The sequence below is a fragment of the Ctenopharyngodon idella genome, chromosome 15 (assembly GCF_019924925.1).
Source record: "Ctenopharyngodon idella isolate HZGC_01 chromosome 15, HZGC01, whole genome shotgun sequence".
NCBI lineage: Eukaryota > Metazoa > Chordata > Actinopteri > Cypriniformes > Xenocyprididae > Ctenopharyngodon > Ctenopharyngodon idella.
In genome coordinates, this window is record NC_067234.1 from 19934782 (window position 1) to 19949205 (window position 14424).

General features: G+C 36.8%; 1 protein-coding gene across 1 annotated transcript in view; it reads left to right on the forward strand.

Annotated features, from left to right (window-relative positions):
• LOC127495576 (TRPM8 channel-associated factor homolog) overlaps positions 1-14424 on the forward strand; it is a 52118-nt gene that overhangs the window by 13364 nt on the left and 24330 nt on the right. The window contains exon 5 of the mRNA XM_051862502.1: positions 7721-7960. Coding sequence (XP_051718462.1) covers positions 7721-7960 — 240 coding nt within the window. The remainder of the gene's footprint in view (positions 1-7720; positions 7961-14424) is intronic.

Sequence of the window (14424 nt, forward strand, 5' to 3'; positions counted from 1 at the left end):
TTCACTTTAAAAAAATAATTAAAAATGACTGGCAACAGCGGCTGCCAAACAAAAGCCATAAAATTAAAGTAAAATATTCTAATTTAAATAAAGTGCAAAAAACTTTAACAAAAATGTTCTTTAAATGTTAAAAAATACTTTTATTTTACACGTATTTCCTGATTTGATTCAAATGACTGGCAACAACAGAACATGAAACACTAACAGATCTCTCAAGATCTCAGCACTTATTACAGTTTAGACTTTATTTCTTTTATACAAAGGTTCTTATTGAGAATTAACAAAGATTTAGATGTTGATGTTTTATTGAGAAAAAAAGTTTGAAGTCACCGTTATGGAGGTCAGCGTTTGCTTTAGTTGGGCTCTTGACCCTTGACTTTTTCCATGTTAGTGTGTTTCTGGCTGTTTTAACTGTGTTTCTAATGCATGTTTGTTATAACAAAAAGTGAAGGAAAAATTTTGATCAAGTGATATAGTTATCACGAAATGCCCTGTTACAGATGTAACCTTGTGATATTGTGGAATCATATTATGATAACCTGGTATTCTGATTTTTAAGTCTTTATGCAAAAATGTTTTCAGCTTTTTTTTCTTTTTTTTTTGGAGCACAGAGACATCAATAATCAACATATGAATCTCAACAATGGTGACAATTATCAAAGCTTTTTTGTGACTTTAGTAGCTTGTTTTGTGACGTTCAGAGTTGATCTGATTTTTCTTTTCTTTTTTTTTGGTCACCATTGTTGAGATTCATACGCTGATTCTTGCTGTCTGTGTGAGTCTGCATGACCTTGATGCAACTTTTTCTGAGTAATGATCTAATGAAATTGTTTATGGTATTATGGTTCTACAGTAGTGTTGGCATGTTAGATTACAACTAATATTAAACAATTCAGTCAGAGATCAGTCTCTATTATCAGTGAATCAAACCATTTTATTATGACTACATTATCTGATCTGAGCTTTTCTTGCATTTTTTGGGTCAAGAGCCCAACTAAAGCAAGCACTGACCACCAGAATAGTGATTTCAAACTTTAATAAAACATCAACATCTAAGTCTCTGTTAATTCTCAATAAGAACTTTAGTATGAAATAAAGTCTGGATTGTAATAAGTGAAGATGCTGAGATCTTGAGAGATCTGTTAGTGTTTCATGTTCTGTTGGGATTTAAAGGGTTTCTGTTTTGTGGGTCACCATTGTGCTGGAGAGTAGAGCCTGTGCTTCAGTTCAGGATGAGCCAGAAAACATGGGTGTTGTGTTGCATGTTGCTTTGTTTCAGAGACAGTAACATATAGCTACATTAATTCAATCATGTGTGCTGTTTCTGGTTGAATGCAAGAAATTCATATTTTGCAGTGTTTTGTTAATAACAATTCAGGATATACCTGTAAAACAGCAGTGCTTTTTCTGTAAGAGTGTTTGTACTTTCTTTAAATTAGGATATTTTAAGTTTAAGCAGGGCTGAGCCTGGTTAGTACCTGGATGGGAGACCTCCTGGGAAAACTAGGTTGCTGCTGGAAGAGGTGTTAGTGAGGCCAGCAGGGGGTGCTCACCCTGTGGTCTGTGTGGGTCCTAACACCCAAGTATAGTGATGGGGACGCTATACTGTCAAAAAGTACCGTCCTTCGGATGAGAAGTTAAACCGAAGTCATGACTCTCTGTGGTCATTAAAAATCCCTGGATGTCCTTCAAAAAGAGTAGGGGTGTAACCCTGACATCCTGTCCATCATGGCCTCCTAATCATCCCCATATATATACTGATTGGCCTCATCACTCTGTCTCCTCTCCACCAACAAGCTGGTGTGTGGTGGGTGTTCTGGCACAACATGGCTGCCGTCGCATCATCCAGGTGGATGCTGCACATCGGTGGTGGTTGAGGAGATTCCCCCTTCCATATGTAAAGCGCTTTGAGTACCCAGAAAAGCGCTATATAAATATAAGGAATTATTATTATTATTATTATTTATTTTGCAGACTTTGTTTGGCAGCAGTTTTTTTTCTTTAAGATTACGTTTCGCAGTGAAGGTGTTTTTATTATAATAATTTAGGGAATACCTGTAAAATAACTGTTTTTCTGTAGAAAAATTTCAATGAAAATTTCTGTTAAGGTTTTTTACACTTTATTTAAATTAGAATATTTTACTTTAATTTTAAGGTTTTTGTTTGGCAGCCGTAGCTGACAGTCATTTTACAGTGTATATATGCACTGGGCACCCACCGGCAGAAACATAAAGACAATAAAAGTTCAAAGACAATATTATAAAGATGGAGGCACGCTTGTTTCTCTGACGCATAAGGTCTATACTATATGAAAAGCGGCAATTCCCTATTATTCATTATAGCTATTGTAATGTATTTACAAAAATATATTATTCTGAATATTTTCAAATATAGCCTACTGTTATATCATTTAATATACTGATCATTCATATAGGCCTATAGGAAATATATTTTCTTTCCGTAAGCGTAAGCTGGGCGTATACGGTATGATTTTAGCTCGCAGGCGATTGTTTACTCTCGGGAGAAATCGCGTGGAAATGGTCGCGGCTCGCATTGTTACGATAATTTTTAAACATGTTTGAAAAATTCGGCCCGATTTTGACCAGTGCATAGGCTGTCCTCTATTGCCAAATCATACGCAAATGTCACATACGGTTCTAGATTAATATTATAACAGCCCATATGGCTGTCTGCACACAGTTACCTGGGGTGTGAAGTTCCTGGGATCATATTTCGATATGGATTTCGTTTTAGAATGATTTTATCTAGCCCTCCATATTCTCGATTTTTTTAGGAACTTCCGAATTTATATGACACCGCCAAAATGTTTTGTGGGCGCACACATGTAGGCTACCTGGGGTGTGAAGTTAGGATCATATTTCCATATCAACACATCACAAAATTTTATAATGCTGGATTTCGTTTAAGAAAGATTTAATCTAGCCTTCTACATTCTCGTTTTTTGAGAACTTGTAAAATAATAAAGTAATGATACCTCGAATGTGCTTTGACTGCACAAACAGTTGCTTGTTATGCCATTTTATTACTTTATTAGAATTTGCAACAGATTAAAGATATATTGGCTTCATCGCTTAACTTATTGACTAAAATATCTAAAGCGAGCACGTAGACTAGATAAATCAATTCTCCACTGAAATCCAGCAATACAACAGTTTCTGATGTGTTGATATGGAAATATAATCCCCGTCCCTCAAGCAAATGTAGAACAAAATATTATAAAAAGCGAGCACGTACCCACAGAAAGCCACGTTCTCGTGATCTTGCGCAACGTTCCCTAAAAGTTCTGTAAATTTGACGAAAATTCCGAACCTTTACAGAACATTAGGGACATTCTTCCTGAAGGTCCACATCGTGACCGTCTCGGAACGTAGTGGGAACGTTACTAGACGACGTCCTTAATACCAGTGGGGACGTTCTGAGAATGTTCTGGGAACGTAAAATTTCTAGCGGGGTAACCTGTAACCTGGTAACGTTCCCAGAACGTTCAGAGACGGTCTGTATTTTCTCATGGTATGGCATTGTAAAGTTTCCCTCTTTTAATACTAAAATGGTGCATGAAAAACACAAAAATTTATTATACAACAATTTATTATAAAATACAGTAACTCTCAATAACAGTAACAAATTCAATCTGCTTATGTGTAATGAAGACTGCAGTTAAGGTCATTATCAGTCTGTCACTGCAGGAGAAGTCTTTTTCCCCGGAGCCCAGTTAGCAGGACGTCCTGCTGCATCTGTAAAATGAGGGGAAACCATAACTGAGCATATGTTATTGGGTCATTTTAAGCTGTGCTGAAAAAAAAAAAAAAAAAAAAAAAAAAGATAAAATTGTTGTTAAAACAATGTTTTCTGGTTGCACTTTATTTCAAGCGTGGGTATCTGCAGGTCGGAGTAATGGGTGAAAGGGAGGGGGCGTTTGAACGGTCTGTTAGAGTGTGGGGTAGGGTTAGGATTGTACTTACAGTGTACTTACCTATGAAAGTACCCAGTAATATAAACTAACTACATGGGTTAAGTTTAGGTTTATGTGGAAGAATAATAATAAGGCTGCCAAATAAAAATACCATTAAACTACTCTTTAGTTCCATGAAATTGACCTCAAATCAAAGTACTGAGACTTGAATTGAATTGAGCTCACTTCCTACATAGAAGCTCTGTGACACGTCTATAGTCACTCCACCATTTGCCTGCAAAAACACAACGGTGTCTTGAAGGTGCAGTAAGTCATTTCTGAGAAACGCTGCTGAAAGTGGATTGGAACGAGCACCAAAACACACTTGTAGCCAATCACCAGTAAGGGGGCGGAGCTATCAAGGGGTGTGATCCTTTTGGGTAGGATCATGTTTGTTTTGGTTATTTTAAATATCAACATTACTGCACCTTTTATATACACAGGCTACTGTAACCAAACTTGCTGCTTGTTGTATGTAAGTAAAGCAAATGATACAACTTTATAATGCAATTCCTCTAATAGACAACTACAAATAACCACAATAGTGATTCACCTTCTCACACAGATGTTCCCACAAATACAAGGGGCTGTGGAAACAAACACCTGAAAAACACAATGTATTACCATTCGTAAATAAATAAGTTAAGAGAAATACATCTACTACACTAAACTTTCAAACTTGCATTCAAAACTTTCATTCAAAAAGTTATTAAGGTAATAAATTAATACTTTATGCATTAAATTGATCAAATTGACTGTAAAGACATTTAAAATGTTACAAAAAAAATTTTATTCCAAATAAATCCTGTTTTTTTTTTAAACTTTGCGTTTGAACCCTGGGAAAAAAAAAAAAATCACAGTTTCCACAAAATTTCCACAAAAATATTAAGCAGCACAACTGTTTTCAACATTGATAATAATTAGTAAGAAAAGTTTCTTGAGCAGCAAATCCACATATTAGAATGATTTCTGAAGGATCATGTGATCATCATTAGATGAACAAACAAAATGAAAAAAAATGGTATTTATGGGCATGCTGGGTGTGCTCCTTATGGGCCATAGTCATAGCCACAAACATATTCACACAATAGTTACTGGTTTATCTACAGATAAAGGTGAGTGTGTGTATATTACATATATATATATCCACAATTGGGATAGGATGTAAAGTTTAAATTGTTTATATCAGATTTTTGTATATTATACAATATAATTATTTTTGTATTTTTCTAAATATATGCAACTTGTTTTTTTTTTTCTCTTCTCATTTTCTGTCTTTGTGTAGGACTGAAAACCAATCGGTGTCATTTTTCTGCATGCACAAGCTCTGGTTGAACAAACCCAGTGTTCAGACCCTGTACATCTGATTGTTAGTTAAGAGTGATTGATTTGAATTCTCTTACTAAACATAACTAGTCCACCATGGCACGTGAACAGGACTACTGCACTCTCATGTCTGGGCTGCAGGAGCTTGATTTCCAAGGGGAAGCAGTGCCCAGCGATCTCGTACTAATAGGTGAACATGCCTTTCCACTTGCCATGAATCCAAGAGGTCAGGTGCTGATGGCTGCATCTCATTACGGTCAGGGACGTATAGTGGTGTTGGGGCATGATGAATACCTAACACGCTTTCCTGGCCTCATAAAGAATGCCATAATGTGGCTCATGCAATGTACCGGTGATGCTGGCATTGTAGGGATCAAGGGGAGTTTACGTTCAGTGGCTGACAACTTGAACTGCTCCCCTATCAAGACAGAGCTAGGAGACTTTCGGGATGGATTAGCTATATATATCACAGATGCTTACAGTGTCGAGACCTGTGCAAAGGATCTGATTGCTTTCATCAAAGCTGGAGGTGGTTTGATCATTGCTGGCCAAGCCTGGAGTTGGTCTAATGACCATCCACAAGAAAACACTATAAGGAACTTCCCAGGAAACAAGGTGTGCAGCGTTGCAGGAATTTATTTCTCTAAACACCCAGGAGAAGTTGGCAAATTTCCTGTTCCAAGAAATATCCCTTCTAATTGGCTTGCTGTATCGTAAGTTCAGAATACAATTTTTGCTTTTTACCCATTCTTTAACAAACCATGCGTTTCACCATCTGTCTTGTCTTTTTTCAGAATAGGCAAAGACTTCAAAGATGATCTAGAGTTCCTGCTACAAGGTGTGTCCGAGTTTGACACCCAAGGAGAGGCTATAGCATCTGAGGTGATGGTGCACGGACCATTAGCATTTCCCATTGCGGTCACTCCGGCTGGAAAAGCATTTATTGCTGGTGCCTATTATGGACAAGGTCGAGTAATTCTGGTATCCCATGAAAGCTACCTGGGCCAGGACTCTCTGTCCGCATTCATGATCAATGCTATCAAGTGGCTTGATGAGGGTCGGACGGGTGTTATTGGGATCCTACCCAGCCTCAAAGCAGCCCACACGGTACTGAGCAAATCAGGTTTAGATTGCCAGTTGACTGGCTTCAGAGAAGATCTAAGCGTCTACGTCTCCACTTCCTATAGTGATGCCCAGTGTGCAGAGATCCAAGAATTTGTTGCTGAAGGCGGAGGTCTTCTGATTGGGGGTCATGCCTGGTATTGGGCCCACACCCACCCTGGCTGCAATGTGATGTCCGAATGCCCAGGAAATCACATTCTTAACAAGATGGGATTGAGCCTCTTAGGCAACACCTTGGGTGGAGGGTTATATAAGGCTCCAGAAATAGAGCATTGGTGTAGAGAGGGGTACCATTTTCGTAGCATGCTGCAGCGCTTTGTCGAACATGTAAGGCAGGGGCAAGAACTGACTGATCATGAACAGGGCTGCTTGAAGCAGCTGGGCTGCGACTGTGCAAATTACCTTCATATGTGTTCTTATGACAGTGCCGCCTACACTTCAGTGCTAGCACTTCTTACTGACACAGTGAAGGAGGTAGGTGTTCCACAGGTGTCCAGTAATTGTCCTGTTGAGAGTGCCAAAGACCGCCTGATGCTCCACATTGGGACTGAGGTATACAAAGTGTCGCCTAATCCTGATGCCCTTCTTCCATACATCATCAAGGACAGACCCGACTTGCCCACTGTGTCTAATGCAAGAGTTCGGATCAGTGCAAACACTGCGGGTATGAACGGTTTCTTGCCAAATGCAGAAGGAAAGTGTTATTCCTTGTTTAAGTTTTACAATTTCTGAGCACTATAAAATTACTTGTTTCAGCTTGTGAAGAATGGATAAGCACAGGCTTATATCTTTCTTCTGGTATGAAGACATTCATAACAATACCTCCAGAGATTGTTGGGAAAAATTGGCAGGTAATCAATAGTCTATATACATTACATGTTTCCAATAAAGGAATAGTGTTGTTTGTAATATACTTGTCATTCTAGAAACAAATTTATTGCTCATAGGGCTTGGAGAGCATGTTATTAACATGAAGAGATACTCTATATAGGTGCAGCTTGGTTGCCAGACAGATAACATTGGTGGAGCAAATGTCCTGAAACGTGCTCCTGTGGTCCATGAGCGATTCCCCTTAAACAAACAAATGGTCCAGGTCAGGAATCTGTGGGGAGGGCTCATCTACCTAATTGCACCTCCCCAGAGCAAAGTGGATGGGGTGGAAATTGTCGTGCAGGTCTCAGTACAGGCTCCATACTTCAAATCTGGTAAGAATTCTGAATTAATGTTCAGTGAGCATCACAGTAAGGTTTCTATTCAGAACATTTAAAGGTATGTGGTAAAACTTGTTTTGTCCCTCAGGAGAGACAAGTGTAGCTGACTGGGTGAGCAGGATCCGTTCGGCACCTGCCCCCTGGGCAGAACTTGAGTTTGAGAATATCATCATCACATTAGAATCCCAGTTTATAAGGAATCTGGACCGCCCTGATGAGGTGGCTAAACTTTGGGATGCCATAATGAGAAGCATAGCTGACCTGGCAGCAAAGCCTGCCAAGTTTCCCCGCAAGGAGCGGTTTGTTGCGGATGTTCAGATCTCTAGCGGTCAGTGGTACTATTGCTGGGATAAAGAACTGTTAACCATCACAATTATAACAGAATCATGCCATTATTATTAATTATATTCACACAATCCTAATGATAATCCTCCTGTTACCCCCTCAGGTTTCATGCATGCTGGATATCCCATCATGATGTACTCCATCTCTGCCCCAGAACTAATAAACATAGAGGAAGCCTATAAAAGTGGTCTTTGGGGACAAATTCATGAGTTGGGTCATAACCAGCAGCGTGGAGTTTGGGAGTTCCCTCCACACACCACTGAGTGCACCTGCAACCTGTGGTCAGTGTACATACATGAGGAAGTGCTGCGAATGAATAGAGCTATTGCTCATCCTGAACTGACTCTAGAAAACCGCCAGGCTCGTACCAAGATGTATTGCAATGGCAGTAAGGATTTAAATAGCTGGAGTATGTGGACAGCACTTGAGACTTACATGCAGGTAAACAGACTGTGAATATTGTTTTAGCAGATTGTTTGAAGGTGCAGGTGATCTGGGAAATGCATTAGCCTGCTAGCATTGAAATTTTAAAGCAAGAATGGATTATTTGTGAGCCTTGGAAGTAATGATTTACTCTTTTTTTCAGTTAATTTTTAAAAAGAAATTTGTAATTTAAAAAACAAAAAATAAAATCATGTGAAATAAATATAAAAATGTTATTTTATGTAATTATTATAAAAATATAATTATATAAATATAAAAAATATATTTATACCCATTTTTGTGTAGTCTTCCATCATCTCTCTTAACCTTTTTTTTTTTTCAAGCTTCAGGAAAAATTTGGCTGGGATGCTTTTAAGAAAGTTTTTGCCTTCTACCATGATATGAGTGGAGTGCCAAATGACAATGCAGGCAAGATGAATCTGTATGCTGAGACCTTCTCCAAGGTGGTCAACCTGAATTTGTGCCCCTTCTTCAAAGCGTGGGGTTGGCCCATCCAGCCCAGCACAGAAGAGAAGATCTCTCATCTCCCTGAGTGGAGTGACCATCGTATGGTCCAGTACGCATAAGAACGTCTCAGATAGCTTTTAAAATTTGCAGTGCCGGTTTTATTGTAATTGAGGGGCAAGATTAAGTATAAAATTATATATGCTTATCTGGAGTTTCATGGACTATTGTTTTCATGAGAAATTGATTCATATCAGTGTGAGGCAAAAAAAAAAAAAAAAAAAATCTTGTTTTAATAAAATGTGGCTATAGGGTAAGTGGGTTAAGGTTAAGTACAGTATAACCTGAACATGCATGTTAAAAACACAACATACACATAAAAACTAAAAAGTAAACCTTGGCCTGGTCCAATTTAGTGCTGAAGGGGAAAATATATTTTTAACAGTTTTTGTTTACATGTCACTTATATGCCCCAGTGGTCTTTTGACTTTATACTGTCTGTGATAGAGGCCTTTCATGGTGTTTGCTTTCACACTGTTCCTAGATTTTCATGTCGAAAAACAAGAAGAAAAATGTTTTGTACAAGTTTAAATGTGTTGCAGCAAAGAATGATGACTACTGACGACAATGTAGCAGTTGCCTCAATGCTGTATTGTTTTGTATGATAACATGTTCTGCCACATATATTTGGAATCATGCAACTGTCAAATTAAAGTGATCCTGGGACACTCCTGGGTGAAGTGTGAAAAAATATCACATACATTTAACAATATAACCAATGTCTCTCTGCATACATATAATACTCACATAAAGTGATATATACTATAGCTAATCTCAACTGCTTGATTGTATATCGTTATTAAGTGTAAACTATAACATCGCTCAGCTCTGTCGCCATTATGTCACCATTATGGAGGTCAGCTCTTGCTTTAGTTGGACTCTTGACCCTTTACTTCTTCATGTTAGTTTTTCTCTGATTGATTTAACGGTGTTTTTAATGCATGTTTGATTTAGCAAAAAAATGCACAAAAAACTGATCAGATGATTTTGACTGTTTGTTGATGATACAGTTATCATATATAGCCTGATTCACTAATATCACAGAGTGTCAAATTTCTGAGTATGTTAGCCGTTAGATTCATATGACTTGCTATAACCTTGTGGACTCATTAAAAGTCCTATTTTAAGCCGTTACGTCAGAAAATATTCTTTTTTTTTTTTTTTTTTGGGGAGCACAGAGACATCAATAATCAACATATGAATCTCAACAATGGTGACAATCAACAAAGCTTTTTTAGTAGCTTGTTTTGTGACCTTCAGTTTTTTTTATTGTCACCATTGTTGAGATTCATACGCTGATTCTTGATGTCTGTGTGAGTCTGCATGACATTGACAAAACATGTTCTGTGTAAGGATGTAATAAAATTGTTTGTAGTCTCATCGCATTGCAGTATTCATATTGTAGAATGCTTTACCATGCTCCTATCTTATATAAACTGTTGTGTTTTTGCTGGTGGGATTCTCTGTGATTGATATGAGATTCTCTGGCCGTGATTAAAGCACATTCTAAAGCATAATCTGGAGTCTGTCTGGTTATTGCTGCGCAGCAAGTTAGGGAACACTAAAGACCTTATTCCCAAGTGATAGTGTTCAAAAGGGTCAAGACGTTGACCGACCTGAAGCCAGTTGTCGACTAGTAGACGCAGTGCTAGAGTATAAATATTTTTGAGTGTCGCCAGTAGACGCTCAGGTGTCAACTAGGAGACGCCCCACATAAACTTAAGTCAGGTGTGTAGGGGAAAATCTACCACAGTATCAAACTGCCAAAGTCATTTCAGTAACGAGGCTTCATTACGTCAAAACTGTTTCGAAATTTACCGCTGGGGGCGATGATCTCTGTGAACCCATGAATCATGCAGATTCACTAAGATCACCCCCCAGAGGTGAAATATTGAACAATTGTCTATGGTTTTTTTTCCTGATCTCTGATCAGTTTTATACATTTGTAGACATTTTAATCAGACATTTGTATTATTATAAGGAATAATAGTAGTTAATAGTCTCTTATTGGCCTGTTTAGCTGAGACATCCATAGAATATTAATATTAAATGGTTAAGGTCAAAATTCTGTCATAATTTACTCACCCTCATGTTGTTCTAAATATGACTTTCTTCTGTTGAACATAAAAGAAATTTAAACAGAAAACATAAACATAAAAGTTACATAAAAGAACAAACATAAAAGTTAGTTTAAATACTAACCTTCTTCAAAACATCTACTTTTATGTTCAAAAAAAAAAAAAAAAAGAAACATACAGGTTTGGAATAACATGAGGGTGAGTAAATTATGACAGAATTTTGACCATAACCATTTAATATTTTCAGGATTATTGAAGTCATTTTACTGGGTCATGTATCACTCTGCAATTTCTACATGTGAACTAAAATGATTTCAAGTTGATCTATTTATTTTACAAGTAATCTTACTTCACTTTCTGAAAAATATAGGAAATAGGCAAAAGAGTAAAGAAGAACTCGGTTAAACTAAAATGACTCAAACATTCCTTATAGTCAAATGAAAAGAAATTCAAGTCCTCTTCATACTTTCACTTCTTCTGCCCTCATGCTGTCCAGAAGGAACCACGCAGAAGCTTCTGACTGCTGCTGCTTTCTGTCTTTTGGGACTGTCATCATGTTTGGAGTTGCTCTTCTGTTTCTCCTTGTTCTCGTTCTCTTCGTCCAGCATTTGCTCTGCAGGATTCTCCACTAAACTCTCTTCCTTCTTACATTCTGCAGAGTATGCAGGCAAATTTATGCTTTTTAAAGGCAAGACTGGCAAAACCACTATTGACATTTCAAAAGATAATCCACACGGCTGAACTTTCTCTGTCAGTTTCATCCTCTAAGATCTGGTTTTCAACAAGTTTGTCCAGCTCACAGTCTTGACACAAGCTCCAATGCTCATTCAGATCGGCTTCCTTCAGTAAGCTGTGCTCTATTCCTTTAAGGATCTGAATGCGGGAAACCCCTTACAAAGCAACAGGAGAATCATGTGAGGTTTCATGATTAAAATAACTGGAAGCGTTTCATTGTTCAGGGCAGCTGTCATACATGTACCCGGTGTCTCAAATCTACTGCTATCTGCTCCAGGACTTCTGTCTTTCCCCTTCTTTTTATCCATTTTGATTTATAGAGGAGCAACTGGGTGGTGTTTGAAAATGTGACATATATTATCAGCACATCAGTCATAATAGTATATTATAATAATTGTATTATAACACATAAACACTAATAATTGATTGATGTGATGACAGGAGGTCGTTTATGAGTGTCAGCAAATACAGCTCTCTGAGACAAAATTTTTTGAGAAAAGTAATTAAACGACATCAAATTAATGATTACATTATAAATACGTGATGAATGTTTCATGGTTTAAACTACTGAAAATGCAAATAAAGCACAATAACTGTTATTTTCAGTTTATGTCAAGTTACGAAGCCAACATAATCCTTTAAAACGCATCCATCCAAGCTCCCGTAATCAAATTATTTGTAGCGGAAAATGAACTGCATAAAATCATCAGTAACACTTAAGTATAGGGAACACATAAACTATTAACTATGACTTTTCCCTCAATAAACTCCTAATTTACAGCTTATTAATAGTTAGTAAGGTAGTTGTTAAAGGGATAGTTCACCCAAAAATGAAAATTCTGTTATTTATTACTCAACCTCATGCCGTTTTACACCCGTAAGACCTTCGTTAATCTTTGGAACACAAATTAAGATATTTTTGTTGAAATCCGATGGCTCAGTGAGGCCTGTATAGCCAGCAATGACATTTCCTCTCTCAAGATCCATTAATGTACTAAAAACATATTTAAATCAGTTCATGTGAGTACAGTGGTTCAATATTAATATTATAAAGCGACGAGAATATTTTTGTTGAGCCAAAAAACAAAATCACGACTTATATAGTGATGGCCGATTTCAAAACACTGCTTCATGAAGCTTCGGAGCGTTATGAATCAGCGTGTCGAATCATGATTCGGATCGCGTGTCAAACCGCCAAACTGCTGAAATCACGTGACTTTGGCGCTCCGAACCGCTGATTCAACATGAGTGGTAATGAGGTGATGGCTTCTGATGTGGATCAGGAGGGATGCTGGAAAATGTAGTGCGGAAGAAGGTGCCAGTTGCTTTGAGGATTTTTGGGTGACGCTCAATACCGCTGAAGTTCTTTTCAAAACCTGTTTAAATTAAGAAATGGAAGGACACACTTTTCTCGACATTCCCTGTCTAGACGGTATCTAGGGGAAGCCCATCAACTCAGGATGACACATATTTAAATAAAAATAAATATACATATACATACAAAGGATACATATGGCCTACTCCAATTTAAGACTAGATTTATTAAAAAAAAAAAAAAATCAATATTTTGTTTTACATTTTTTTCTCTTTTTTTAGAGATATTTTGGTGTTCTGTTGTGTGCCTGGTCAGACATTATTTTATTATATGTATATTTATAAAATTATTTCATTAATTTTGGTTCATTTGTTAGACCCTTTCATTCTGCTTTACTTCAACAAAACAATGCTTTTCGATGATTAAACACCACGTGGTCTGAACTGAAGCTGGAATGATTTGTTCCAAAATTTGGCCAAGATACAAAAAGAAAGTAAAAGCATAGTTTGTCAGAAGCCAAAGGTGTGTTCTATTAAATGTGGGGTCTTTATTAAATTAAATTAAATTAAACAGATAACAGTGGTTTGCATTTCAGGCACCTTCACTTTTTAAATGTCCTTAAATAAAATTAATATCTTCCATTGTGTTCTTGTGCATCACTTGTCAGTAAATTGCCAATTATTTGTCTTGAAACCGTATCATCTGTAAATAACACCCATTTTCTGTGATGGTAAATGAGGAACATCAGTCTTTTTAGGCACTGAATTTCTGACCATTAGAACAGGCTTTAGAATACATATAACTTTGTCAAATTGTTAATAAGCTGTTCCTTCGGCTAAACTCTCTATATTGAGAAAAAAAAAAAAACAATGAAATAATCTGCAGTTGGCTTCAGAAATGCTTTCCAAGAACAATACGTATACAAGAGACCAGTAAAAGGGTGTGAAGGTTTAGATGGAAACTTTAATACAATCATATTAAATAGGTTAAAAGAATTATACAAAAATACATTTTCAGTAAATAGTAATAGACAGCATCTGGTAGACACATTTACAGCATCTATCTCTTCTGTAGTCAGACTTTCTGATTTTACTGAAAGTAATACAATTTTTGTGTTAATAAAGCATTTATTAACACACTAAGTAGCTATTACTATATGTCTAAATAATAAGATGCATAAATGAATGTTTAAATAGTTCATTAATCATTTACTTACACTTCCTAAATGATCTTATGAATCACTGACAACTCCTAAATAACTGGTTTGTAAATAATGTAATACTTATTTTAAAAATGATAAATTGATCAGTAATAAAGTATGAAAATACAAATATTAAACACATTATAGATATGCTTATAAATCAAGAACAA